Source organism: Pteronotus mesoamericanus, unplaced genomic scaffold (genome assembly GCF_021234165.1).
Source record: "Pteronotus mesoamericanus isolate MK-2021 breed Mesoamerican mustached bat unplaced genomic scaffold, CSHL_Meso_final contig_20, whole genome shotgun sequence".
Taxonomy (NCBI): domain Eukaryota; kingdom Metazoa; phylum Chordata; class Mammalia; order Chiroptera; family Mormoopidae; genus Pteronotus; species Pteronotus mesoamericanus.
In genome coordinates this window covers 79026889-79054284 of record NW_026555085.1, presented here as the reverse complement: position 1 = coordinate 79054284, position 27396 = coordinate 79026889, and the positions used below count along the sequence as shown (strand labels likewise).

Genomic DNA, 27396 nt, shown 5'->3' with positions numbered 1-27396 from the left:
ATTTCTAATCATTCTATCTTCACAGTTGTTGGGAAAACAAAATTTTCGAGATGGAACACATGGGTATATAAAAAGATTTGAGTTTAAATCTGACAACATGAAAACTGTTATTGTTTCCCTTCTATTTCTAAAAACCATCATGGGGATAACTTTACTCAGCTAAATAAAGCTTCACATTGGCATTAACAATTCTGTCCTGGTTCATTAGGATGCTATCTTGTAGAAAGTTCTGCTTCTATCCTAAGAATCTTCTAGTTGTTAATAAAGATCAAAGTTTTGAGACCAGCTAGGTGTTTTCTATTCTTATTCCAAAAAGAAACTGTAAAAATTGTTTGTAACCAAAATAATTTATGTTATTGCTTATACTCAGACAAAAAAAAGATATAGAAAATAATGATCCCTCTTTGTTATTACTTCATATAAACCTTGTTCATTCATTCCTGCTACTTCACCACTGGTTTGCGTTTTTTTGCTTTCATGAAGAGCAAGGCACTCTCATCCATACCTTTTTTAGTATACAAAAGTAAAGTTTCCATTCTTGCAATTTATTTTACTCAGTTTAATAATAAAATACCTCAGAATTTCAATTTATGAAACAATTAGTAGTGATTATTCTTCTCAAGAGACATCTTTTAAAATTTATGAGAAAATCTCAAAACATTTAACCTTCCATTCCCTAATGCTCTCCAAAATAACTTCAAGTAAAATAAAAAGAAACAAAGATCATTCAACAGGATACATTGGGGGAAGACATTTCACCTGGAAATAAAACTAAAAATACAATCAGTGACTGACACTGCAAATAAAAACAGCTTACAGAATTGGCTTGTTTCCGGGCTTGGTTTATCAGTTCCTTTATCTCAGAGATGTTTTTCTTCAGGTTATCCTCAAGCTCCTTGATAGGTTTGAGTTTATCGGTCAGTCGATCAGCTTCTCGTTCCAGATTTTTCACAGTGGCATCTGCATCTGCAACTGCACAGAACAAGATAAGCACATACCACATACATGCACTTATATGCACACACATACAAGCATGCACACACATGCAAATGAGATTGACAGTATGCTTAACTAAATAATTAAAAGAATTTTATCTTATCCACATGACAAAAGCAAAGCCATGACTGTTGAAGCAGCTGGTGATGGCAAATGGGAATGTTTTAGTTGGGACTCAAGCAGACCAGAGGAACAGCTGCTGAGGAACAAGGGTCAACACTGGCTTTGTGATGAAAGGGAAAGTTAGCATTGAAGGTTGAGAATATGATAAACTTAATTCAATCCTTCATTTCTAGCTTTGGCCCAAAGTCAACCTTTACAGAATAGAATTTTAGTCAGAGAATCAGGAAAATGAAAGTGTCTTTAAAATGTCACCTTGTCTGTCCAAATCAGACCTGTATTTAAATAAAGCTTCTTACACAAAATTGGTTTTCTTTCTTTTTCTCACTGTCTTTATTTGCACATCTTAAATAGAGAAGCTATCAAAATGACTTCTGAAAACCCTTCAATGTTGAACAACCCTTAGACTAAAGGCCTATTTTATATTTTAATTAAATCTTTCATGATGCAGATTATTTTCATTTTGAAGAATAGTTGATTTTCCTGCTCTCTATATTACATTGAACCATATTTAACTGCCATTGTTGTAGATTAAAAAAATGGTGAACATTGACAATTTCAAAAGGGGTATATCCCCAAAATAACCAAAGGTTATCACTGATCCATAGAAATCTAGCATGTGCTTTTTGTAAGAGGGCAAGTGACACATGGAAAACCAATTATTCTCCCTCTAGGAGCCTTATCCAAACTGCATCATTTGTTATCTGATCAAGCACATATTTTTCTGTTTCCTGTCACTGGGACCCTGCTTAAAAAGTAAAACTGTTTAAGGTCCAAGGCTATGTGCTCTGCTAGACTATGAACGATCTGCTCTCTGGCTGACATTGCTCCACTGGGAACTAATCCTCAGGAATTAATCGAATGTGTTCAAAAGGAAGGAAATTATTATTTTAAATAAGGTTTAAACTAAGAATTTTGAATTCATGGCCATAACTATGAGTATATTGTTAGTGATGTTTAAAAAGACATAGGTTTCTTATTAGCATTAACATAGAGTTGCTAGATCATGAACTGAGTATTCTCTTCCTGATGTAGGTTATTGTGGTCAAAGCCTTCATTACATAATTGTGTAGGTGTTCAACATAAAAACAGGTATCCCTTCATTTTGTACACCTTTAAATAAACCATTTGTCCATTTTTTCTTCTTTTAATTCTCCAATAATATTACTCTGATATTTGAAAAATTACTCTAGAGTTGAGGAAAAATGCTTTAAATTAAATTCTTAAGAAAGAGAAAAAAGGAGTTAAGCAAAGACTACCTAGGTAGGCTTAGGCAAATAATAGATCTTTTTCTTCTAATGCTCTTAGTAGTTTCCATCAATTTTTTCAAAATGGATTCTGCAGTCCCACTCTCCCTCCCTTTTTTCTCCTCTATCCTTTGGAGCAGTTTAAATCATACAGAAATTATCTTCTTAGGTCCTGGCTGGGAAGCTCACTTGATTAGAGCATCATCCTGATACACCAAGGTTGTGGGTTTGATCCTGGTCAGAGCACATACAAGAATCAACCAATAAATGCATAAATAAATGAAACAACAAATCGATGTTTCTCTCTCTTCCTTCTTTGCTCTCTAAAATCAATAAATAAAAAAAATTATCTTCTCAATGGTTTAAAATTAAATCATCTATGATATTGGATCTGATGCTTTCTTGTGCAGTAGTTTTTGAAAACTTCTTTCTGACATAATTATTTGTGTAGATTTTAAATAATTTCTGAAGATACATTTTGATAACAACGTTTTTATAGAAAATTATCTCTTTTAAGCTTTAAAATTTATAAGCATAGAGTTTGCGAAGTATCATTTTATGTGTCAAATTTCCTCTTATCCAGTTATACCTCCTTTGTCTATTTGTGCTTTATTTTTCTTGATTAAGCTAGCCAAACATCTAAAATATTTTATCTTTATATTCCTAAAGATCCACCTTTTAGATTGATCAAATCCATTATTTCCTTGTGTTCTAATTCAGTAATGTTTTTTCACATTCTTTCTTTTAGTTAATTTTGTTTTGTTTAACCTATAGAATTGGTTAAATTGTTTGGTTCAATGCTTATTTGTTAATGTAATTGCACTCATTTTCAACTGAGGAGAGCCTTCTCAGGTTTTGATATGTTGGATTTTATTATAATTTTTTATTTTGCAGTTTTGATTTTGATTTTTGAATTAAAACTTGGGGATGTTTAAGAGAATGTTTTTATAACCCAGTGGTTGCTTATTTGTTGATTTAATTTTATTTTATTATGTGCTTCTCTAAATATAATTCTCTAGATGTATACCAAATACATTCATGTATTAACATTTTGTAAAGAAAGTTTTACTTTATATATCTAGCAATAACCTTGTGATGCTGGAAAGAATATCTATACCATGTTTAAAGAGATACCTAAACATGGTTACATGCAAAGCTGAAGCTTTTGCAATAGGCAATCAAGCATAAAAGTTATTAATATGTAAATAAACATATACATACTGATTTCTGCAGGTGATTGCATGTGGAAGTAAAACAAAAAGAAATTAGAAACTTTATGAGGAAATACTTTTTTATCAACATTATAAAGTAATGATTATCACAAATGATACTTTTCACAACAGGTACTAAATACAAATGCATCCCATTTTAAGTCAAATTAGTGTTATCAAATAAAACCACACAAAAACATATTCTTTTATTTAGAGGCCTCTGTTCATATTAAAAGAAACTTTATTATAATGTTCTATAAAATCAAAAACAGACCCAGTCTACTTAATATTACAGATAATTATCTTGATAGAGGACAGGATCAAAAATGTTAGAGATAAATATTATGAAATGACCACAATCAGCTGAGAACCAATCTGAAACTGAATGAAATGGTATCTTAAATTAGAAAATAAGTAGAAGAATAATATTTACTTTAAAATATATGCTTATTTTTTGGGGGGGCATGTAGGGGGATATGATTTGCCATGCATCTCAACCATTTATTCAGACTCTTTGATCTACAGGAGGAAACTATACCTGGGCTTACATAAGAATAAATTAACAAAACAAATGTATCTTGTCTTTTTCGTTCTTGAAGAAATGGTGAGGAAGAAGCTCACTAGCTCTGAAGTGCATGTTATATGTGTTTGCTCTCTTCCTTGCTCATGAAGGAGTCATGCTGGTAGCGTCTGTTATTTCACAGCATCATTAAGATTTGATATGAGGCTATGGTGCTCAAAAATCATGTTTCATTCCCTAACCAGCATCTGATTATATAGCATATAATGTCAATAACAGGGTATTTGTTGTACTCTACAAATATTTTGATACCCAGTACAAATGTTGGTATATAAAGAAGGCTATTCTCTTGAGAAAAACAAGTCCAAAAAATCAAGTGTCTCTTTTGGTGAAATCACATACTAAGGTAACATTTTATCACTTCACAGAATGGAAAAAAATATTTTAAAATCCTAGTGTTTATTGACTATACTTAATAATTTAAATTATCATTATTTTAAGTTCTCCCACATTTCTCAGTAAATTCTAATGAAATAAATGTAATTTGATGCAACATACAAAAAAATGTGAAGAAATACTCTGGGGAAACTAAGTAAATGCTTTAATTTCCTGAAATTGTTAAATAACTAAAACCTAAACAATAAAATGTCAGTATTTTTGAATGCTAATGCATTTCAAGTTGATACCATTTTAATATCATGTTTCTAACTGTAAGGTTCTTTGACTTCTATGTTTCATGGAACTTCACCAGCTTTGAGGATACAGTTTCCCAAGTACAAATATATTTTCAATTACAGTGGAGGATTAAAGGCATTTGGCATCGCTGTACTAAATGTTATGCAGCCTTTGAGAATTCCTAATTTCCTCTTGACTGGACAGTCTGGAGGGGAAAAGCCATGGACAAAGCTGGGAGACTTGGGTTCTAGTTCTGGAGCTGCAGAAACACTCAATCCCTTAGCCTTGTCTATGAAACAAGGAGGAGAGACGGCACCACAATGAGGATCCTTTCCAGCTCTAACAGTCTGAGTCTAGGGTATGTTTCTAGTGAGAAGAAATAAATGACATTATCAAAATGAAAAAGGGGATCGTACTGTTTTTTGAAGGATCTTTCACCAGAGCATTTGTTTTGGCTACGCTGTCTGCTAGTTGATTGTAATTTTTCTTCAGGCCATCAAGGTTCTGGTGGAGATCTTTAATCTGTGCCAGTACATCTTTCGCCGTGTCATTGGCTTGTCTTGCTTTGTCCTTAACAGCTTGCAGCTTAGCGACTGTGTCTGTCAGCAGAAGGTATAAGAACAAAACAAAGGGCCTGGAGTTAGTGGCTAAATCCATGTTTGTCAAAGCGAGGCGGTAGCCGGATGACCTTGGGAACACATGTACAAAGGGAAAGGCTGAACTCTGCGTCATTCAGTTGTAACAAATAAAGTAAAACTTTAGCGAATTAAATTTTCTCAGGGACCTTTGCTATGAATAGCTGATTAGTTCTTAAGAGAACAAAGTGGTTATTCTAAATGTTCATTGTAGAAGGGTATATTGTGATTTGCTGTTGAACATATTAAAGAGGGAACTTTACCCACATGAGTCTCATTGCTTCCTGAAAAGTAGTTTTAAGATTTAATCTGTACATCCATGGCGGGCAGTACCAATGTCCTTTAGTTTGAGGGTGGAGAGAGAGAACGTACTTTTTCAGACATGTCAGACTGTATGCTCATGTATTTACATTTGTTTTCAGCCCTGGAAATTTTCTACACACTTTCTTACTGTTCAAGAGTTGATATGAAAATCTAGAAAGTTATTTGGATTTTTCATGTTTAAAAAAAGTTAAAATAATTAAGATTTTAATATTTTCTGCATTGTAGGAATATATGCGTTTGTTTTCTTGATCACATTTGTATAAAGAAAATGTACTGTAGACATAGATGCTTACTAGTTTATGTAGATTAGTAGTTAGGACCACAAGCTCTGAAGTTAGGCTGTGGGGTTCAAATCTCATATATGTTACTTTTAACAACGACCTTCAGTATCCTAGGTCTCAGTTTGTCATCTGCAAAGTGGTAATAATAATGCCATTCACCTTATAGGATTAGTATGAGGAGTACATACACTTAAACATATTGAGTAAGCACTCAATAAATGTTAGCAACCCTTGTGATTATGTCATCCTAGGAAAATAAAAATATAGTAACCTAAAGAATAGTGAGTTTAGTACACCAAGAAACCACTTCAAGTACTTGTTAATAGGTAGGAAAATATAACAGACGTGGTTCAGCCAATAATGTTTTTGAAAGCTGAAACATTTAAAGAGCTGAACATTGCCAAAATATGTGTTGACGCAGTTGGTTCTCACTTATTACTGCAGATACAGTACCAACCTGAGATTTTGTGGTAGTACATCAACATTTTAGAGAACAGTGTCTGTATGATTTTGTACTTTTCTACTAATATAAGATTTCCTGGGCTGAAACATGAAATAATAAAAACAATAACAAGATGGCTGTATTTTCCTTTTTATAACATAGTCCTGTGGATGTCAGCTAAGGTAACAAATGATAAGAAATAGCACAGTATAAAGTATGATTTAGTTTCTCATTCTCACAAAGAAGGATTAATAAGAAAACAAGTATCTAATATCCTGAGAACAGTAGCAGTGTAATTTTAGAAAAAGTGGTAGAAAATAAAACATTCTTTCAAAGTTCAGAACTGATACAATTTGCAGTGTCCTAATAGCTTACCATTTGGAATAGCTGATAATTTTCCCAAAGTGTCATTCAGAGCTCTCAGGAGATCTCCATTTCTAACATCGGCATTTTCTATTCTGGCTTTCAAGCCATTCAAATGGTCATCACTTACTGTGAACAGAAAACAAAACAAACAACAAAAAAGGATACAACCATCTTATTCATCTCTAAGCTTATACCTGGATATACAATTTCAGGTTATTGTAATGCAAAGTTTCCAAAAAGCAAGACAATTTATTTAATTAATTTATTGACATCGATCCATAAATATATGCATTTCAGAACATAACATAAAATATGTGTTTACACGACCATTTGACATTTCACACTTCAACATGTTCAACAAATATGTTTTCTCCTTGGTATCTGATTTAATTTGATTATTTTCTCTTTTTTTATTTTTATTTCATGTTTATTCTATTACAGCTGTCTCAATTTTTCCCCCTTTGCCTTGTTCTGTCCATCCCAACCCTGGCTCCCACAGTCAATTCCCGCTCTGTTGTCCATGTCCATGGGTCATTCATACATGTTCTCTGTCTAGTCCCTTTCCCTTTTTTCCACCATTGTCCTCCTTCCCCATCCCCTCTGGCCACTTTCAGTCTGCTCCATGTTTCCATGCCTGTGGTTTATTTTGTTCGTTAGTTTATTTTGTTGAACAGATTCCACTTATAGGTGAGATCATGTGGTATTTGTTTTTCACCAACTGGTTTATTTCACTTAGCATAATAATTTGATTATTTTCTATGGAGGGAAAACTTCAAAAGAATCAGTCTTTAACTACATTCGTAATCATGTCTTCTTGATATCACTCCCACTGCCACAATTTAAAAAAAAATTATTACCAAAATGGAATATTGGATTAGCTTTTAAAAATCTCAAATAGATAGGATTGCTAAGCAGAGTCTCCCGATTTCAATAAACATCACGTATTAGTACTTGTTTGAAACAATTATATATCAAGGGAATGGAAAAACGACTTCTTGCATATTTCTGTTAAACTGTCCTACTTTTTAATAGAGAAAACCATATTGTATAAATTGCCTTCAATTAAGTTTTATATGAGTTTTATTTTAGCATGCTTTCTTTATGATTAAAAATGTCTTTACTAGGTATGCTATAATATTATAAATGTAAAATTTTCAATTTCTTTCCATTAGGTCTTACCATTGTTTGAACTTTAGGTCGGTTTGTATTATAATACTAACTAAGCAGTTCAGTGTTTGAGAGCAATAAGATAAAAAGTATGAAATGTTTTAGGTGAAAGAAAATAAAGATTTAATTTGCTTATAAAAGAAGGTATGTTTAGAAATCTTAACTGAGACATGTATCAAACTCCAAATCTATATGAATATTGACTCTGTCTTCTTTTTCTTACATTGTTTATTAGTGAACAGTGGGACTGAATAAATGAAAGATATAAAACTGTACACTTCCCACAATACTTTTTACCTCTCCTGACTGAATAAAGCAGATTGTTTCTCAAATATATTTGGTCCCTTGGGAGATACTTGCTAATTAATTAAATATACTCCACAGAAACGCAAAACATAAATTACAAGCAGAGCCCACAACAGGAACCACACTGAGAAAGGACCAGGAAGAAGGGGATGCCCTAGCTCTGCCTGGGCTGGTCGGGCCCACGTTCAGTGTCAGGGGTGACCAGCCACAGCGGAACTTGTACGTGTTCCATGTTTAGTGCTTGTCAGCTTTGTTGGATTAGTTTCCCTAATCTTCACAATAACTTTTATGATGTATGTACTATTACCATCTCCAATTTACTAATGAGGAAACTGAGGCTTAGAGAATTTAAGTAAGTTTTCTCAATTTTCATGGTTATTAAATGGCCATGGTTAGTAAATGACATATACATATATGAGGTATGTCCAGAAAAATTCCAGCCATTGTTAATATAATGAGAATGGTTTGCACAACTTCTATATAACCTGGCAGCCAAGGAGAGTGGACTGGAATGCATGTGCATGAACAAGGACAACTTCACTGTACTCGTCAGTGTGGGTGGTAGACATCATTTAGTGAGCATGTGTACTGTGTGGCCATCGCATTAAAAATGACTGAGCAAATAGAGAAACAAATCTGCATCACATTTTGCATTAAGCCTGAACATTCCTCTTTGGAAACTATTCGGATGATTCGGAAGGCCACAGCTACGGGCACCTGGTGATTGGCAGGTTTATCACAACAATGCACCCACTCATGCATCACATCTCATGCAGAGTTTTTCTGTGAAACATCTAATCACCCAGGTGATTCAGCCCTGCTACAGCCCAGATTTGGCACCCTGTTACTTCTGGCTTTTCCCAAAACTAAAATCACCTTTGAAAGGAAAGAGATTTCAGACCATCGATGAGATTCAGGAAAATGTGACAGGCCAGCAGATAGGGACTGGGAGAACTGTGTGAGGTCCCAAGGTGCCTATTTTGAAGGACAATGAGGCACCATTGCCCTCTGTACAATGTTTCTTGTATCTTGTATCATCTTCATTAAATGTCTCTATTTTTAATATTACATTGCTGGATGCTTTCTGGACAGACCTCCTATGGTCAATTGGAATGACTCAGAGGATTAACAATGTCTACGTGCAAAATGGCAGGCAAATGTACAAAGTGTGCAAAGTGTTTCACATTTCAAAAAATAATGAGCAAAATATAGAAATAATAGTTCACACTAAAATAGAAATAATCACAGACTTAAAGCAACCAACATTATCACGATTAAAGAATTGTAAAGCAAAGGAACAGTGAGATACCATTTTTCATCTATTGGATGGGGAAAAGTTAAATGTCTGATAATACCAAGTTCACAAGAGTGTTGGTAGAAGGGCAAATTGTTGCCATTTTTGAAGAGCAACTTAATAAGTTTACTAGAACTTTAATTAGACATGTATTTGGCTTAGCAGTTCTACTCCTATAAATTTACCCTACAAATATACTTGTAAAAGTACATCAGTATATATCTTCCAGGATGTTCATAGGATCTTTATTTTAATAGCAAGTAAGCTCAGTATTAGGGGACTCAGTATGTCAATAAGGCATATCCATGCAGTAGTATATTGTAGTCTTTCAAAAGAATTAGATGAGTAGGTGTTGATATGAAAAAGGAAAATATTCTTAAGACCTTTCTATGTAAATAAGCAAGGCAGAACATAGATAGGCTGACACATAAACAAGAATTGGGCAGGGCAGGTTGGTGGTGGGTAGGTGGGGAAGAACATACCAGAAAACCCTGACTTAGACAGGAACTTGGAACAAAACAAGTAAGCAAGTTAATGGTGGTATGAAGTGGGGGTCTACTAAAACCTTTCATTTTATACTTGATTGTTTTCTCTATGTAGATATTTTTGTTCTTTTATTTAAAATAGTTAAAAAATACACCTAAGCAACCTTAACAATGGGAGACTGTCATTTACCAACACCAAGACTGTTGTTTTTATCATTTTCCTGGTACCCAGATTGGGCAGACCAGGAGACACTACATATTGCAGAAAAGAGTCAAAACAGCCTGGATTTGACTGTGTGCCCATTCCTTTTCGAGTTCATTATTCTGGGTTCTTAGAGGAACTGAGCAGGCTTCTGGCAGTTAGAGAACAATCTTTATTTATTTGCTTTCATCCGGGAAGAACAGGGAAGGGAAATGAAGATAGCAGATTCTTAACTATCAGTGTTTTGGATGTGAAGAAGAATACTGAACATAGTAATTAATGATCCACTTCATTTCATATAAGAGTTTTATAGGCAGACAGATTAAACCACTGTTATAATACAGCAATACAAGCACATAATATTGTTTAATGCATCCGCTTTTAAGTTCCAAGCCAAAGACCTGACCTCACTAAAAGACAAAGTATAAAATATTCCAGCAAAGCATGGCTTTAAAATATCCATATGTCTATTTCAGTTACTAAGATATTATTTTTAATGCTAATTTTTAAAAATATACATCCTAAAAAATTAGATTTTCTCCTCTATCAATCACAGTTTATCTTTTTAAAAACTGTTATTTTTATTGTCTAGACTAAACTAAAGTCTTTGGAGAGGCTATTAAAAGTATACTTTCAGAAATTTAGTCAGTCTTATTATAACTGTTATTTCTATATTAATTCCTTGAGAATAGTTAAAGGGCTGCTCTTTTGATATTAACTTGAAAGTCTTCACCAATTAAAGAAATGGAATAGTATAAATTTCATTTCTTAGCTTCTTGACTAGATTTGATTTTTTAAATAATGAAGTATTCAAAATGTTCTGACATGAAAGATACTCATGTACAGTGAAAAAACATTAATTTAAAGGGCATCACTTGATTTATACTATTTTATGAATTCTGATAGCAAACACTGAAGAAATCAGAATCATGCCAATTACTCTGAAGAAAGACTGATCTCAAGAACATTGTTAGAGCTGTGCTTCAAGTGCTAAAGTAGTAATTTTGATCCTCTGTTTTCTGTACTGAAAAGTCAAAATATAAATATTCTGACTGGCCTGATTTCTATGTTTCAGCTATTTGACCCTGATTCTTTTTTCAATTAACCCTTCTTAGATTCTGATCATATTTGGAAGTAGTTTGCAGAAATTCTCAAACCAAGTCTTAACATTCTATAGCTCTGTCAACAGAAATAGGTGAGTAGAGGTTGTGTATAGAGAATAATTCCAGACTTTAAAATGGAAAACTGTAGCAATGAAAACCTGGAAAAATAAGCACTCAAGGCAGCTTTAAATGAAAAGATAAAGGAGGTGGAGTGTAGGGATAGCCAAATGTAAGGAAAAATCCATGAGGTCCAGTTTGAATTGTAACATGGCCCAAGAAATGGAATTATTGATAGTTTTAAGAAAAATCCAACCCATTTCTTTACTTGCAATTTGTGGAGATCAAGAAAAGGATCCAATTTATAATCCACAGTGACATTTTGTAGAATTTCTTCTCCTATTTCATCAGCTCTTGTGCCCATTAGCTAAGTCATTCTCTTCATTTCCTCTGAAGGTGTCACACCACCAAACCTCACAGGCTACATCCACAACTTCTTCAGCTTTGGCTCTCCCTTCCTCATCCTTCCTCACACATTAGAAAGGCCAATACGCAGAACCGGGTTTGACAGAGACAGAGCTCATAAAGTGAGGGAAAAAGCAGGGCAGCAAAGGTAGAGAGTGGGCATGCCTGGCAATGCCATTTCCCTTTGTTGCATAACTATTGCCATTGACAAGGTTGACGTATTTAGAATGACGTTCACTAGCCAGAGTTGTAAGTTGCTTCCACTTATAATATGTATTTACTCATGTTTTCCATGTTTTTAACACTGTGCTAAATACTAGAGTTTAGTTAAATTAGAACTAGTAACGTTGAACTATTCCATGTAATATCTCAAAATAAAGCTGTTACCAATCATTTCTTTGGTCATTAAATAATGTCTTTCTCCCCAAAATTATAGCTTTTAGAAAGAGCATTGTGGTGCCATGAAATCAATATAGGCTGTAAAGTTGGAAGGTGTGAGTTTAAATGCCTTCTATTCCTTACTTTTTACATGTATCATGAAAATAACACCTTCCTTTATATGACTGATATGAGAAATAAACTATAGGATATATGAGAAAGTATTGGGTTTATCATAGGCAGTTAGTAAATGGTAACAAAATAATTCACAGTTGTGTGATAATTCACATTGGTTTGGTAATTGTCCTGGCCTATTGGCCAGTTCTCAATAATGTTATCTATAATTCACTTTCTACTTTATTTGAACTGCATGGTCCAGAACTAATTTTGCTTATTTCCCTTTTATTGGTTCTAAACACATGTATGTAGCCCTCATTTTCAACTAAATACAAGAGCGACATTTTCAGATTTAGGGGAAAATTTTTAGTTGAGTGTTCAAAATCATCTAATTAAGTTCTTCAAATGCAATTTTATTTTTTTCTTAATAAGAACAGGGCACAAATAAATACCTTGAGAGAATCCCTCATTTACAAGGGTGAAATCTGTAGACCTGCTATTAATTTTCACAGTTTCTGGTTAGTTATAATCAAATGCCAAATTGCCATCTACATAACATTTTGCAATGAACTTTTTCATTCACATGACATTTGCCTTTTATGAACTACTACTTTTGTAGACTCATTATCACTTATTTGCTCCTTTACCAACAAATGAAGAAAGAGTCTCTCTTTAGGATTTCTTTGTAAAACAAAATTTAATTAATCCATATAATTTCTGTTTCCTACAAATGTGCTTCATGTTTTGTTCCAGAGGCTCTTTTCAGAACTGGAGAATAGGTTAATCTCTGCAGTGGTTCTACCTGTAGTTCTGAAGCAGGAAGTTTGAAATAGGCAAGGGACCCATATGAGGTCACACAGAAGCCTTGATTTTGACTTTCCTGGTAATGAGAAGCTCCTACTCTGAGGTATTCATCCATTTGTTCACTCACTTATCAAACATTTGTTAGGGCCATGAGTGTTAATGTGTCACCTTCTGGACTAAGGCAGAAGCCCAGAATTTTTGACCAGCAATGGTGAAAAGCATCAGCTTTGGAGCCACAATAGTCTGGGCTGAAATCTGCCCAGACTGGCTCCACTACATACATGCAGTTTATTCAACTTGTTAATAGTTTTTCAATTTACATGACTGTTTTTACATAACAGAGGCAGCCAACTTTACTAAATTACATGATTACTCTTTATAATTTATTAATTTTATCATATTACACTATATTTTTATCTTTGGATATTTTAAGAACATAAAGAGGTGCAATTTCCTTCATCCCTTTACTGTAATTTTCATCATGTCTATAGTCTTTGTCTTCTTAATATTGAGACTTCTAAAGAGCCTGTCCCTAAGTCACCCCTACGATCCGGCGCAGGCTCCCGAGAAGTGTGCAGAAGTGATGGCAGCAGCGGGGAATAAAGCTGGGTGAAACCGGGGAATAAAGCTGGGTGAAACCGAGAACTGCATTCCTGGGCCTGGAGGCCTGGCAATAGATTTGATGAGGTTGCTACACCCAGTCTTTCTGCTTTTTGTGCTTCTTGCCCTCTTTCATGTTATTCCTCCGCTTTCTGACTGTCTGAGTTTGAGACGTGTCCTATTTCCGATTGCCTCTTTTTTCCTGACTTATATACTACAATGACCATGCCTGAGGATCTCTGAGATCACTGATGGGAGCTGTGTTCATACAGACGCATGTTACCGAGAAACCCTGTTCTGATTCAAAAGTGCCAAATTAGATCTTGTTCAAATGGGCACAGAGTCTGATAGGCCCTCAATAACTGTTTCGCTGCAACTGAATGTGCTCCTCCTCTCCCTGGAGGGTCATAGTAAGAAGCCTGAGGAGAGGAGGGAGGGGCACTTGACTGGCAGCAGAATGTTCAAAGACTTAAGACATCAGAGGAGAGGGGAGTCCTCTTTCCAGCTGGTGGAATGGGAAATCAAGACGCACAGACACCAAAACCGCATATGGTTCCTCTTGGACGAGCTCTAAAGCCTGCCGTGGGTCTGCAGGTCTGTTTTGTTTTGGCCACCAACGTCCTCTAAAGGAAATTGAATTTGAACATCCTTAAGTAAGACAAGTGTTCTTTGGTTTCAGTAGTTCCTACCTTTCTATGTTTGCCATTTTTTTTTTGCGACTTTTCATTTTAACTCTTAAAATGAGTCCAACCTAGTTTTATTTTCTTGGTTTTTTCTATTCACACTCCAAAGGAGGAACTACAACTCTGTATCAGGAATCAGAAATTTCTACAAAACAAGATTACTTTGTTCCCTGGACTGTGGGAAGCTTGAGGATCCAGGCTTGATTTCATCCATATATTCCAAAAAAGCTTAAAAAAAAATCAGCGGGGCAGATCTTGTTTGTCTTTAACATGCTTACTTATGAAAAGTCCAATTCTGGCAAATGGTAGTATGTGAATTCAAAAGGAGTGTACCTTTAATAATAAGAGAATGCTTTAGACAAAACTTAACCTCTGTATTATACTATGGTTTAACATCACTGCAGTATTTCTGTTTACTTTATTTTCCTAATCTAAAATAATAACATAGAAACTTAACAGATCAGTAACTGTAAGTGTATTACCTTCATGATTGCAGAACCTTTCTGATATAATTGTCTGGACTGAATAACTGAGTGTTTGGAGGATCATGGTATAGCAGGAAAGTATTGCTTTCCTGGATAAAAAATTAATGTTGGAATACTTTTGGTGCTGTTCTGTGTTAGACAGCACTGCATGTGATGCAATCCACTGATTCAATATTCCTGGGCTTGGGAATAGATATTTTTATCTTGTATGAGTGTCATCCATTTCAAAGACATGTTATCTCTTTGTTCCCAAGTAATTAAATAACTTGACTTAATTTGGGCAAAGACAAACATTCAGGACAAATTAAGAAGTAAGTAAAATTGAAAAGTTACTCTATATAATTGTAAAATCTTAGTATTCTCAGACTTGTAATATATTCCTCAACTTCATCCTTTGCCCTGTACACATTGCCTACGAATCTCAACTGGCCATTTTATTGGCAAAATCTCTTGTCAATCTGAAAAGCAGTGTTAATTCATTTCCTAACTCTTTTGGTCATCCATGTATACCAAGCCCCATATCCAGCAACAGAGCTATTTTTGTCTCCATAGACATTCAATCAGTGCAATGCAGACTGGCTTCAAATCTGAAATGAGCACCAGGGAAGATTCACTTTTAACAAAGTACAATCAAAAATTAAAAGCCAAACAAAGTGCTCCTGGCAAGTACAGATCTTCTCAAGGCAAGGATGATATGCAAATGGCAAGAAAGCAGCAGTAAGTCATTTGTGACTACAGCTCACAAACTGACTGGATTGTACTGAACTGAATCGAGTAACAAATAAGGAATGTGGAGGATATACCTCATACTGGCCTCACAATTTTTATTCCTTCTAACTCGAGGCACCATAGAGAGAGGAATGACTAAACCTCTATTTTAATAGCTGCTGTCAAGAGTGTTGCTCTGTAGGGCCTATTTCAGCAGTTCCTGGTGGTAATATATGGCATTTCCCTGATTAACAGCCATTTTATAACTTCTGTAATTGGCCACAAATCAGAGGAATGTCATAATGTAGCAAGAAAACATTCCCATCTTCGTCAGAGCGTTGGCTTGGATTTCTAGAGGAATTATGACTTCAGTAGTTTGTGGGTTTCATTATTTTAAATAATGTACTACCTGCAGTACAAAAAAAGACATTTAAACTAATGAACATTTCTGTCTCCTAACTTGTTCTACAATGCCTACCCTTAGATTTCTTTTTCCCTTGGAAAAAATGCCTAAAAAGGAAATTCTTTCTTCATTTTTATAGTGCCAGTTATTTGTGGGGAAATAGAGGCAAGGGCAGGGCAGGGAGCCAGTTGAGGTGACTGAGGCATTCACCTCAGGTGTGAAATTTGAAGGGGCACCAACAATCTCAGTATTCAAGGTAAAACTATTTTGACATGATATTTAAAAATTGAAATTAATTAAAAATATATCAATGATGAACAAAACATTAAAATTTTAGGTAAAAAACAGGACCTGACCTTGCACCTGCATGACTCACCTTCTCTACCTCACCCTAGCTGCCGCTCCAGCACGGGCACAGGATAGGAAGAGGTGACCACAAAGTCATGAGATCAACGCAATTTGTCCAAAAGGAAAACAGGCCTTGACTCATTATAATTACTCTTGAGTTGATAATAAGAGCAATCTCCTGCACAGAATTATGTATAGAGGAAGCCTTGTTTCACCGCTGATACACAGTCCAAAGCATTTTACTATCAAGGTGCCATCTTTGGAGACAAAATGTAATTCCATAACAGCCTCTACTGGAGGCCAAGAACTATTCATTTAGGGCATGACAAATATAAATGACTATAAAACCCTTTCTCTTTCTTAGGTTAGTAAAGAGAGACACTATTCCTTAATTTAAAAACTATGCTTATTTCCTGATCTGAGCAGAAACTGTGACATTATATACTAGAAATATAGTTAGAGATCTTATGTATATCCTCACAAAGATGAAATGCATGCCCACAGTTGGAGTGGTTTGAAAAGTCTATGAGAGAGATGTGACTAGAGAAGGGACATGTCATTCAGATGTGGTGTTAGGTTTTCTAGAGAAGATAACATCTGAGCTAAATCTTGAATGTCTGGTAGAAGGTAGTTAGAGAAAAAAGAAAGAGGGACGATGAAGCATTTATGCTGTATTTGCCTGATTCATTCCTTTGTGACTGTCACTTCTGAAGGCAGAAGAAAGTGGGATTTTGTGTGGTTAAAATTCCATCATGCTTTCACTTAAAAGTTACTAAACATTAGATATAGGTAAAATGATGCTATAAAAATTAGGTATAAAATGATATAATATTACCCAATGCAAAATGAAAGTGAAGACAAAATATTATAAATCTGGTGAGATAGTTTACGTACATTATATCCAGATAATAAAAATAATAATAGAAATCATGCCGAAACTATAACACTTTTCTAATCATGTAATAAAATGTCTTACCAATTACAACTACAATTGACCTGAAAATAATAATAAAAATGGGTCACTAACCTTTTACATTATTTGCTAATTTCTTGGCTTCGTTAAGAATCCCAAAGCTTTTCTGAAGAGAACCTTTGGCACCTTCCTTTAATGAACCCTGAGGACCTGTTGCCTGTAGACAGAAGAAAAAAGTGTCACATCCAAAACCACAGAATTATGGAGAGATATCTAGCAGGTAAGTTGATATACAGAGTTTACTTTCAGAACAGCATTCTGGACTACAGATTTAGAATAATAAATTAAATAAATTAACAGTAATGTATTGGTGATTAAAATTAGTAGATTATTGGGAAATGGGAAGGTCTATAAGAGAAGCCTTAGGATTCCAAAAATGTAAGGAACACGTATAGAAAGTAGGTCTGGCAAAGTAACTGAGATTCTAGCAAGGACAAAGTGAGACTATGGTAATATAATATTATGGAAATGAAGAGATAAAGAAGTATCTGCAAGCATGATGGCTGGCAATGTTGCAAGGGCATATCCGGTCAGTGTTATCAAGGGCTGAAGAACAGTCAAGCAAATTAACATCTGAACACATCCACTGATTTTATCCCGAAGCACATTTCACTTGCATCTTGGGGGAAAAGCATTTCCTGTCCCTTAGGTGTTGAAATGAGAAAGAACATTGCTCCTTTTCTAAATGCATCTCAAAGTACTATGGCAAAACAAAATCTTCTAAATGACACTCTCTGAACCACAATCATCTCCTAGCAAAACATATTTGTTGAGCCTTGGATTAAAAGAGGTGACACAAAGATAATAGAAAGTTATGGAAAAAGAATCATTTAACTTGAATGTCTAGTTATCCATTTTAATAGAGTTTGTTCCTCAGCAATCAGTACATAATATGTTATACCAAGAGATAAATCAAATAAGATCTTATGTTAAATTTTAAATTGGAAAAGTATTTTGGGGTGCTGGAAGAGCTAGATAATGCTAAACACTAACTGCTGAAATCATAAATCTGAACTCAGGTTACCTCAGACATAAGACTCTTCAATGACATTTGCAGGGACTTAACTTCTTTCCTTGCACTGGTCACATTATTTGAGTATTAAATATGGAAAGATTACAAAATTTTGTACTGTTGTGGTAAATGTATCTTAAGTTATACCAACAGCTTTCATTTAAATAATCTATTGCTTACAGAACAGATTGATTATATAATGCTATGATATCTACGAATGAACACATTAGAAACATCTATATAAATAAAAGGGACATTGTGCATATGTATCTTGCATGTGTAAAAGAGGTGATAATCCTGGCAAATTATTCTATGGAAAATGAAGAATCTCTTCAACTGAAAACATAGAAATTCTTGGTCCTACAGTTTTCACTGGAAATTAGACACAACATTATATAAATATCATTTATCTTGAAAAATAAGCAAGTGCCAATATAAATGGAACAAATCCAATGTACCTTATTAAAAAAAGTGAACCTCAATTACCCATCCAGGTTCTATATTTGTTCCAAATCTATATGCCATTCTTATTTCCTTGGTTACAAATTTTTGAATCAAAACAAGTTAGAAAGAAATTACAAAAAAAGGAAGACAAATATTCTCTCAGTAAGTACTTGAAAACGGCAGAAGTGACAGCTGATAATCTATCTGACAATGAGGAAATAGAAAACTAACAAGTGGAGAGAAGAGATTTGAAGCTCAGGAGCTGGAGTCAGTTTGAATATGGATAGAGGAGGTTTCAGGAGATAATTCTGAGTCACCAAGGTAGTGTGGGTCATTCCTAACACTAGGTCAAACGGGGGCGGGGCGGGGGAGAGAGAGAGAACGCTTTCCTTGAGGTATGAATATCTGTCTACAGAGACAATCTGATAAGCATTTAACAACCAAAATGTTAAAGCTAATCTTGAATAAGCAAAGTGAGGCATAGGGTGAAAGGAGAGAGAGAAAAAGTTGATTTGCTGTGCATTAGAAAGTTAATGCAATGAGGTGAGAGAAAACAGAGAGAAGGGCCCGGTGACATAGAAAGAAGCTAAGTTTTGAGCTGTGGAAATTGTTGAAGGACTGTGATGACCAATATCCGTTCTTCTCTGCTTTTTTTTTATGTTTGCCAAAAGTTATATTGAGGCGTAGATAAACTAGACATTTTTACAATTTACAATTTGGTGAGTTTTGACATAATGCGAAAACATCAGCACAAACTAGAGAACACTTCCATCATTTTTAATTCCCTTCTACTCCTCCTTGTCTTTCCCTCATCACCACACCAACACTGATCTGTTTTCCATTATTATCAGTTAGCAATTTATAGTATTTTATATAAATGGAGTCAGCCAGTATGTACTCTTTTTTTGTCTGGCTACTTTCATTAAGTGTAATTATTTTGACATTTACCTATGTTGTATGTGTATCTGATTTATCTGTGTGTGCGTGCATGTGTGATTTCTTTTGTTGGTGGGAAAGGAAAATGAGAACTTGTTCAATGGGTGTAGAGTTTGAGTTTTGCAAGATGAAAGTATAGAATCTGTTGCACAAAAACATGTATGTAGTTGATACTACTGTACACTTAAAAATAGTTATGATGGTAAATTTTATCCTATGTGTTTTCTTTATCACAATAAAAGACCCTTGAATTCCTCCTGCCTCCAAAAGAAGTGTGGTCCTTTTTTATTTACATAGATAGGCCCCAATCTGATTATTCATTCACCTGTTGCTGGACATTTGGATTATTTCTAGTTTTGGCTCTTCTAAATAGAATATGTGTACAAATATGTACAAATCTCTGTATGAACATATGCCAACAGTTATCTTGGAATGAATGCTATAAGTGGACTGGCTGTAGGACATGGAAGGTATATGTTTAAGTTTTTAAGAAAGTACCAACCTGCTTTCCAAATTCCTTCCAGCAGTTATGAGTTACCTTTGCTTACATCCTCGCCAATTCTTCATATAGTCAGTGTTTTTATATTTTAGACATTCTAATAGGTGTGTATGTGATTTTGGTTTAGATTTAAAATATTCCTTGTGACTAATAGTGTTGAATGTATTTTCATGCACTTATTTGCCATCTTTTCTGGTGAACTGTTTGTTCAAATCTTTTGTCCAGTTTTTTTATTGTGTTGTTTGCTCTTACTGAGTTTTGAAAGATATTTATGCATAACCTAAATATAAATCCTTTATCAGGTATGTAATTTCCAACTATATTCCTCTAGTTTATAGCTTGTCTTAAGAAGCAGTTGGATTTGATTTAGCATTGTCAAGAATTTTTGTACCTATGTTCATATGGGATATTAGCCTATACCTCTCAATTTGGTATAATGTTTTTGTCTGGTATGTATCAGAGTAATTAGCCTCATAGAATGGGGTGAAATATATTTTCTCCTTCTCAATTCTCTGAAGGAATGATTACTTGTCCTTAAATATTTGTTGGAATTTAACAGTGAACTCATCTGTAACTGAATTTGTGTGTTGTATGTGTGTGCGTGTGTGTGCGTGAAAGTTTTTAAATACAAATTAAATTGGGAATATAGGGCTGTTCAAGTTATTCATTTGATTTTTAATAGTTTATTTTTATTGTATTTTTTCATAACAGTTTATCCCCCTTATATCCTCTTCCACATCCCTCCACTTCCTCCCCCCTGTAATCATCGCACAGTCGTCTGTGCCCATGAGTCCTTTTTCCTCAATCCCTTCACCCCAAGCCCCCAACACAGAGCTGCTGCCTGCTCTCTCTGAGTCTGTTCTATCAAGTCATTTATCTGTGAGAGAGCTTTGATAGTTTGTGATTTTCAAAGACTTCGTCCATTTCATTCAAATTGTTGAATTTTTGGCATCAAGTTGTTTATAATATTCTCTTATTAAATTTTACTGTCTACGGAAGTTGTAGTGATTTCACCCCCTTTATTCTTGATATTAGATATTGTTGATTTTTCTGAATTTTTTTGATTAGTATGACTGGATGATTATCAACTTATTGGTCTTCCATTGGACCCTTGTACCTTCAGCCAGCAACACGGCTGAGCTCTGACTGAAGTCCATCTGCTGATAGAGTTCCCTGCTGCTAATTTCCTATCTTTTTGTCTTTATGAATATCACCTGCCTTTTGCCTCCATGCATCTTGCCTTTCTTGCTTTTCAGGAAGCCAGTGATTTCTTCCTGGATCCTTAGTCAACCACTTCTTGCTCAGGTATAGAGATAGTAGCAATAAGGTCAGGAAAGGCAAAGGGGGCTGCGAAATTTGATGTGTGGGTGAGAGACAAGTATTTCAGCCACAGCAGACTGTAGAGTTTATAAAGGGCAAGGGGAAGAACTAAAGCTGTGAGGTAGACTAGCATCAATTTCAGAAAAGTGTAAATGTCAGACTGAGAAACGGGATAATATGCAAGGTTGGGCCATTGGAAGTTTCTGCATAGGTGTGCATGATCAGAGCCTCAGTCCAAGAAGATGAATTGTGCAGCCGTGTGGGAGGAAAAGGATACATCAGTTGCCCATTTTAATAGTATAGACCAGAAAAAAGAGTTGTAACCTCAGGTAAAAGTAGTGAAAGTGGGATGTTTGGGTTCAAGAAATGTGGAAGAATAACACAGATTTCAATGTTTTGAGAAGCACTCTAAAATATTAAAGAGCTGATGGCATATGACTGTCAGTTATGAGCAGCATACCAACAATCAAGGTTTAAAAGACAGGTCTTTCATATGACAACATGATGGAAAACACTAACATGTTATGGATGAACAGAACTGTTTCAACTCATTGGAATTTGGAGAGTTCTTTTCCCAGCATTGCTTAGCAAGGCACTGAAGCACATCAACACTATCAGAACAGGTGATGAAGAAGCATTTTCCAAGCTAATTATATTTCATACATATTCATAAGCATCACATCTGAGTTTCTGAGCTATGTCTACAGTGTATGCGAAATATAAATGAGGTTTTTAAAGTTGCAAGCCATTTTGTTTCTTTTTTTAGAGATTGTATTTTTATAAGTTCTCTCTGTGTGATACATTATATATACAGATAAAAACTTATATCCCACATAATAAAATGTTATTATTTATAGACTGTTGTATGTTTTTATTAGTTAGTAATTATTTATAGAAAATGGGAAATAATGTAAGATAATTAGAGAAGATACAAACATGTCTAGAAAGTTTTAACAGAGGGTTTGACACTGAAATAGCTTTTAATACATCTTAGTTTTGTTCTTCTTACAATTTGTTAAATATTTATAGTGACCCTTGTTAAAGCATCAAGTCATTGATTAATAGATGAAAAAATTGATTAATTTACCCTTGAAAAGGTTTTAGCAGTCTCAGGCACTGGAGTAAGCTCTGATTATTCAAAAAAGGAAAGACTCTGTCTTCCCTCATTGAACTAGTGAAATGGAAAGAAAAACAAAAAAAAAGTCCTTTATAAAGAAAATGATTACTGCCATCGTGGGGCACGAAGATATGTGTTTTGCTGTCGGGGGGGATCTATTTGGAGGAGGTGTGAGGATAAGACCTGAAGTTAAGTTTTCAGGATGGTAAACCTGCACCCCAGTAACTCATTACTTAAATAAGTAAATTTAAAAGTTATTGTTTATATTACTTTCTGCATTATGTTTTTATTCTTTTGTAAATTGCTTCTTAAATAATTTCCTAATAGAGGTAAATTTTCTAAATTCATTGAAGGAGTTGGCTCTAAGGAGAGGTGCAGAATATTTTTTGGTTTTTGTTTTGCCTTTTAAAGAAAGTAGTAACTGAATATTGAACAGCATGGTTTACGACCTATCCATTATGAAATAATTTATTTGAGAGCACAAGCCTTGCACATTTCCAAAGAGGACAACATGCTAGAATAATATATAACTTATATGATTTTAAATTTAAAATCTTTTTAATAAAGAAAAAATTTATAGGGGTATAAGTAAGGGCTGGTCATTAGCTGAAATGTGTTTATGCAATGTATACATCAAAGAAATTGGTGTTTGCTATGTTAGACTGTTGATAAAAGTCAGAGAAAACTTTCTTACTATAATAAAATTCTCAGAAGAAATAGTAGAATCTGGATTATATACATTTAAAATACTTGAGAATATTATAAACATGCATGTGATTTGATATATTGAACAATAAAACAGATAAAATTACCCTTTGTATGTAAACTATTCTCATAAGAAGTATATGGACAGATAAGCAACATTATAAAAGTACTTATTTGTCATTGGTGGGATTATGCACATTTTATATTTTCCCCCTCTTGCTTGTCTGCATTTTCTATTTTTCTGTAAGGGACATAAACTGTTTTTGTAATAATTTAAAAAGATCCTACAAAAATTTAAATTAAGAAAATAACTATTGATTTTAAAGGTGTTTTACTACAACTTATGTTTTAAAACAACTATAGGGTATTAAACTAAAATAGTGAATAAAAAATGAGCCAAGAAAGAAGCCAGTTTGTGAGTATATACAGATCAAAAATAGTGCCTGCAAAGAGGCAGGCACTAGACAAGCTGGTGGGGGTAAGATGGCAGGCAGTTTTCGGGCTCTTGATTTTGAGTCAAGGCAATAGAGAAGTGCCCGCTGAGTTACACAGCATCCTCAGAAGGCATAGGCTTTCCTTCCAGTTAATGCCCAGAATCAAATTCAACATGGCAATTTTATCTCCTAATTACTCTACCACAGGTGGAAATCCTAAAGAACTGACTTATGTTGCATTGTAGCATCATCCCAAAGAGTTCTGAGCTCTGATGAGTGACACATGTTTTGATTTTTAAGATTTGGTGTCCTGAATTTTTAAATATATCTAATGCTGAATCATAAATAAAAGTTTGCTTCTTTGTTTCCAGTACATTTTTTTCAAGTTGACTCAAATGAGTATATCCTGTACAAAGAAAATCACTGAAGTCAGGGTGGCTTACTGAACACTGTTTTCACATACAGATTCAATATTTTTCTAGGAGACTTAGATCCTCACTGATTTTTTCATAGTTGCTATTGTGTGAATCACTCAGGTTGTAGATAAGTGGCTGAATTGTTGATGTAGAAGAAGAAATACTCACTAGTTTTCTTAGCAAATTCAATTATATCAATTATGGATTTATATCATTTTTCCACACATACTACACTGGTATAAAATTTATATTCCAACAATTATACATATTAATAAGAAGTCAAAATTAGAGTTTGAATGGCTTTTAAGCAGTGAGTGACAGAATAAAATAGGAAGTATTTGGGAGTTAGAGTTTACAGCTTGACTGACTATGAGTATTTCATTGGGCCTTTTGAATGCAGTATGTACTCTGCTAATATTTGTCTAGTTCTCTGCGTAGGATATAAAAACTCAAAAATGACCTTGCAAGAATTTTTTATGTATTTTGGTTCATCCAATTACACAAAGCAAATATTAAATAAAATGGACTGAAGAGATTACATTACCATACTTCTAAACAAACACTTATTAGAAATGCCTTAATGTTTAATCATATGTAATGTTTAAACAAGATTTACAGTGTTTAACTATATGATTTATTAACCAACAGTAGTGATCAAAAGAATCTTGCTACTAAAAGGACTCAAAAACTAATAAAGAAAAAGAAATTATTAGGAATGATATCAATAATATTAAATAAAAGGATAATAATAGGAATTAAAAGAAAATATATAGTAAAGGGAAAAATGAATTATGTTGGGAAAAGCTGGAAAGCATTATTTTTATTAGCATGATAAATAACAAACATAAATGATTATTATGGGTTTGAAGGCAGGTTAGAATTCTGTTCATCTCTGATTACCCAGTGGATTGTGTTTCATAATGGTATTTATACATTAAGTACATTAAATGTGTGGTTAAAAATTTTAAAGAGAAATTGAAAATGTGGGCATGCTTATATTTATCAATAAGTAGTTCATAGCATCTTTTATTAGCATCATAACTGTGTCAATGGTAAGAGTAAGAAACAAGCTGTTGTGATTGAAGATTAAACATTAAATTATATCAAAAAATTAAGTTCTAAGATCAGAGACTATACTATAGGAATTAAGGCAAGGGAGAGATCAGAATAGACTGTAAGATGTGCTAAAATTTAAGACAGATCCTATAATTTCCAAATTCTTACCTGTTATCTTTTTCCACCAATTTGATTTCTGAAATTCTAGCACACGACTAGAACCTAATTGTTACCAATTAAAAAAAAATCCTATATGGCATCTATATTCAAAGATATAGACATTACCACAAGCAATTTTATTTTTCCTTTGAAACGTTCTTCTCTATTCAACTTTCCTATCTTTTGTGGAAATATAAATATCTTGCCAATTCTGAAAACCTAGAGCATACTAGCCATTCTAGATTCTAGCATCAGCTTTTGGAGATGGGAGGAGGGATGTGCATTTAGTGATCAGTTGCTATGTATTACTCCATGTGTTAGCTCTGTGAAAATCATGGCCTCTTGTGTTTCAAATAGTGAGAGTGAAATTTTCAGGGGGTTATATGTGGTTATGCATGTTTTTGTCCACTGGGGATCTATTAATTTTAAATTTTAATTCTAGAGATATTCTTTCCTGGGAAATGGGAGTAGAAATAAAACAGACATCACAATCACCAAGCGGTGAAACGGTGGCAGCCGCCATGGGAACAGGCTGCACAGAGCACTGAGCAAGCAGAGAGGCTTGGCCTCTTGCCCAGCACGGGACGCTGGGGGTGCAGTGCACAGCGACCCAAAGGTTCGCGTGGAAAAGTCATGGCAGGGCACTGCTCACCATACCCAGGGGGGACACCGTTTCTCACTCACTCAATAACTACATGGGTGAGTGGAGGCCCCCAATGTATCCTTCCCATGAAGAAATAAAACATACGAGAAGAAAAAAGTCTCCTCAGAAATATGGGTTATTTAATTTACGATTTGTATTTTCAGTAAAAGGCTGCGTGTTTTCAGAAAACAGTGCAAGAGATTAGATAAAATGGAGTTGCTGTGCAAGGGAGGTTAGCGGGCAATAAAACTCTGATGAGTAAAGAGAAGATAAAGGAAAGTGTGTGACTCGAGCAGAGGACCCTTCCCTTTAGCAGGATGGACACATTTCCTAACCATGCTGACATGAATCTTTAGACACTTACTCCTGTTCAGTCCTTTGCACTTGTACCCTCACCTTGTTGAGTGGGTATAAGCCAGGAAAGAAGCCCAGAGAATCTAAGAAAGGCCAGGCCTCAGAAAAAACAGTTACGGTAGAGGATGACAGTCATTCATGGAAATAAAAATGAATCATTCACTGCAAGTCATATTATGGCAGAGAGGGCTCCTCCTCCTTCACTCTTGTGTAGAGCCACTGGCAACCTGACAAGTGCCCCCAACCTTTCCTGACTGAAGGCATCGCTTTCTGGGACAGATCAGTTTTCTTTGTGTTTGCTATTAGCTATTTAAAAAATCAGTGGTTCCCTCTAGCACTTACTTTGTAATTTTTCAGACATTTAATAATTCTTACATGGTTTATAGAAAGAGAAAAGGGATCATGATCACAAGGGGACATGTTGCAACGCATTACGACCCATTCTAGCTCTGTGTCTGAGGTGGGCTAGTCTATCATGTGTAAACATCAGTGGTGAGGAAAAGCACATGTCTCATGGAAGCATAAAATTGAGAGTCTCCTGCGTGTAAAGTGATAGTATTAACTTTGGGTGAAGTTAAAGAACTCTTTAACATAAAATGTTAGAAGTGTATAAGGCTAAGACAACAACAGCAAGATTGACATTTTTATTGGTACAAAAGATTGTAAAAGGCACAAAAAATGCCAATTAGAATGACATTAACTCATTCATTTTTTTCATCATTCATTTATGAGTGCCTACTATTTGCCAGGCACTGTGTTTGATGTTGAATATGGTCATCCAGTAAAACACAGGTCAGATGAAAATGAACTTAGAAATTAGGGTCTTTAAAATAGAAAACTATCTATGAGACAATGAATAAAGAATTTAGTTTGGATTTAAAAAACAGGTTGATTTTAAATACAAACTAAAAGTATTGTATTTAAAAGTATTACTAAGCATAAGTAAGTTTTTGCAATAATTGTATC

General features: G+C 34.4%; 1 protein-coding gene across 1 annotated transcript in view; it reads right to left on the bottom strand.

The window, feature by feature from the left end:
• Window positions 1-27396, bottom strand: part of LAMA2 (laminin subunit alpha 2) — a 525989-nt gene that overhangs the window by 70547 nt on the left and 428046 nt on the right. Inside the window, exons 41-45 of the mRNA XM_054569946.1 lie at window positions 17390-17492; window positions 6827-6943; window positions 5186-5368; window positions 3585-3590; window positions 818-972 (exon numbers count right to left, since the gene is read on the bottom strand). Coding sequence (XP_054425921.1) covers window positions 818-972; window positions 3585-3590; window positions 5186-5368; window positions 6827-6943; window positions 17390-17492 — 564 coding nt within the window. The remainder of the gene's footprint in view (window positions 1-817; window positions 973-3584; window positions 3591-5185; window positions 5369-6826; window positions 6944-17389; window positions 17493-27396) is intronic.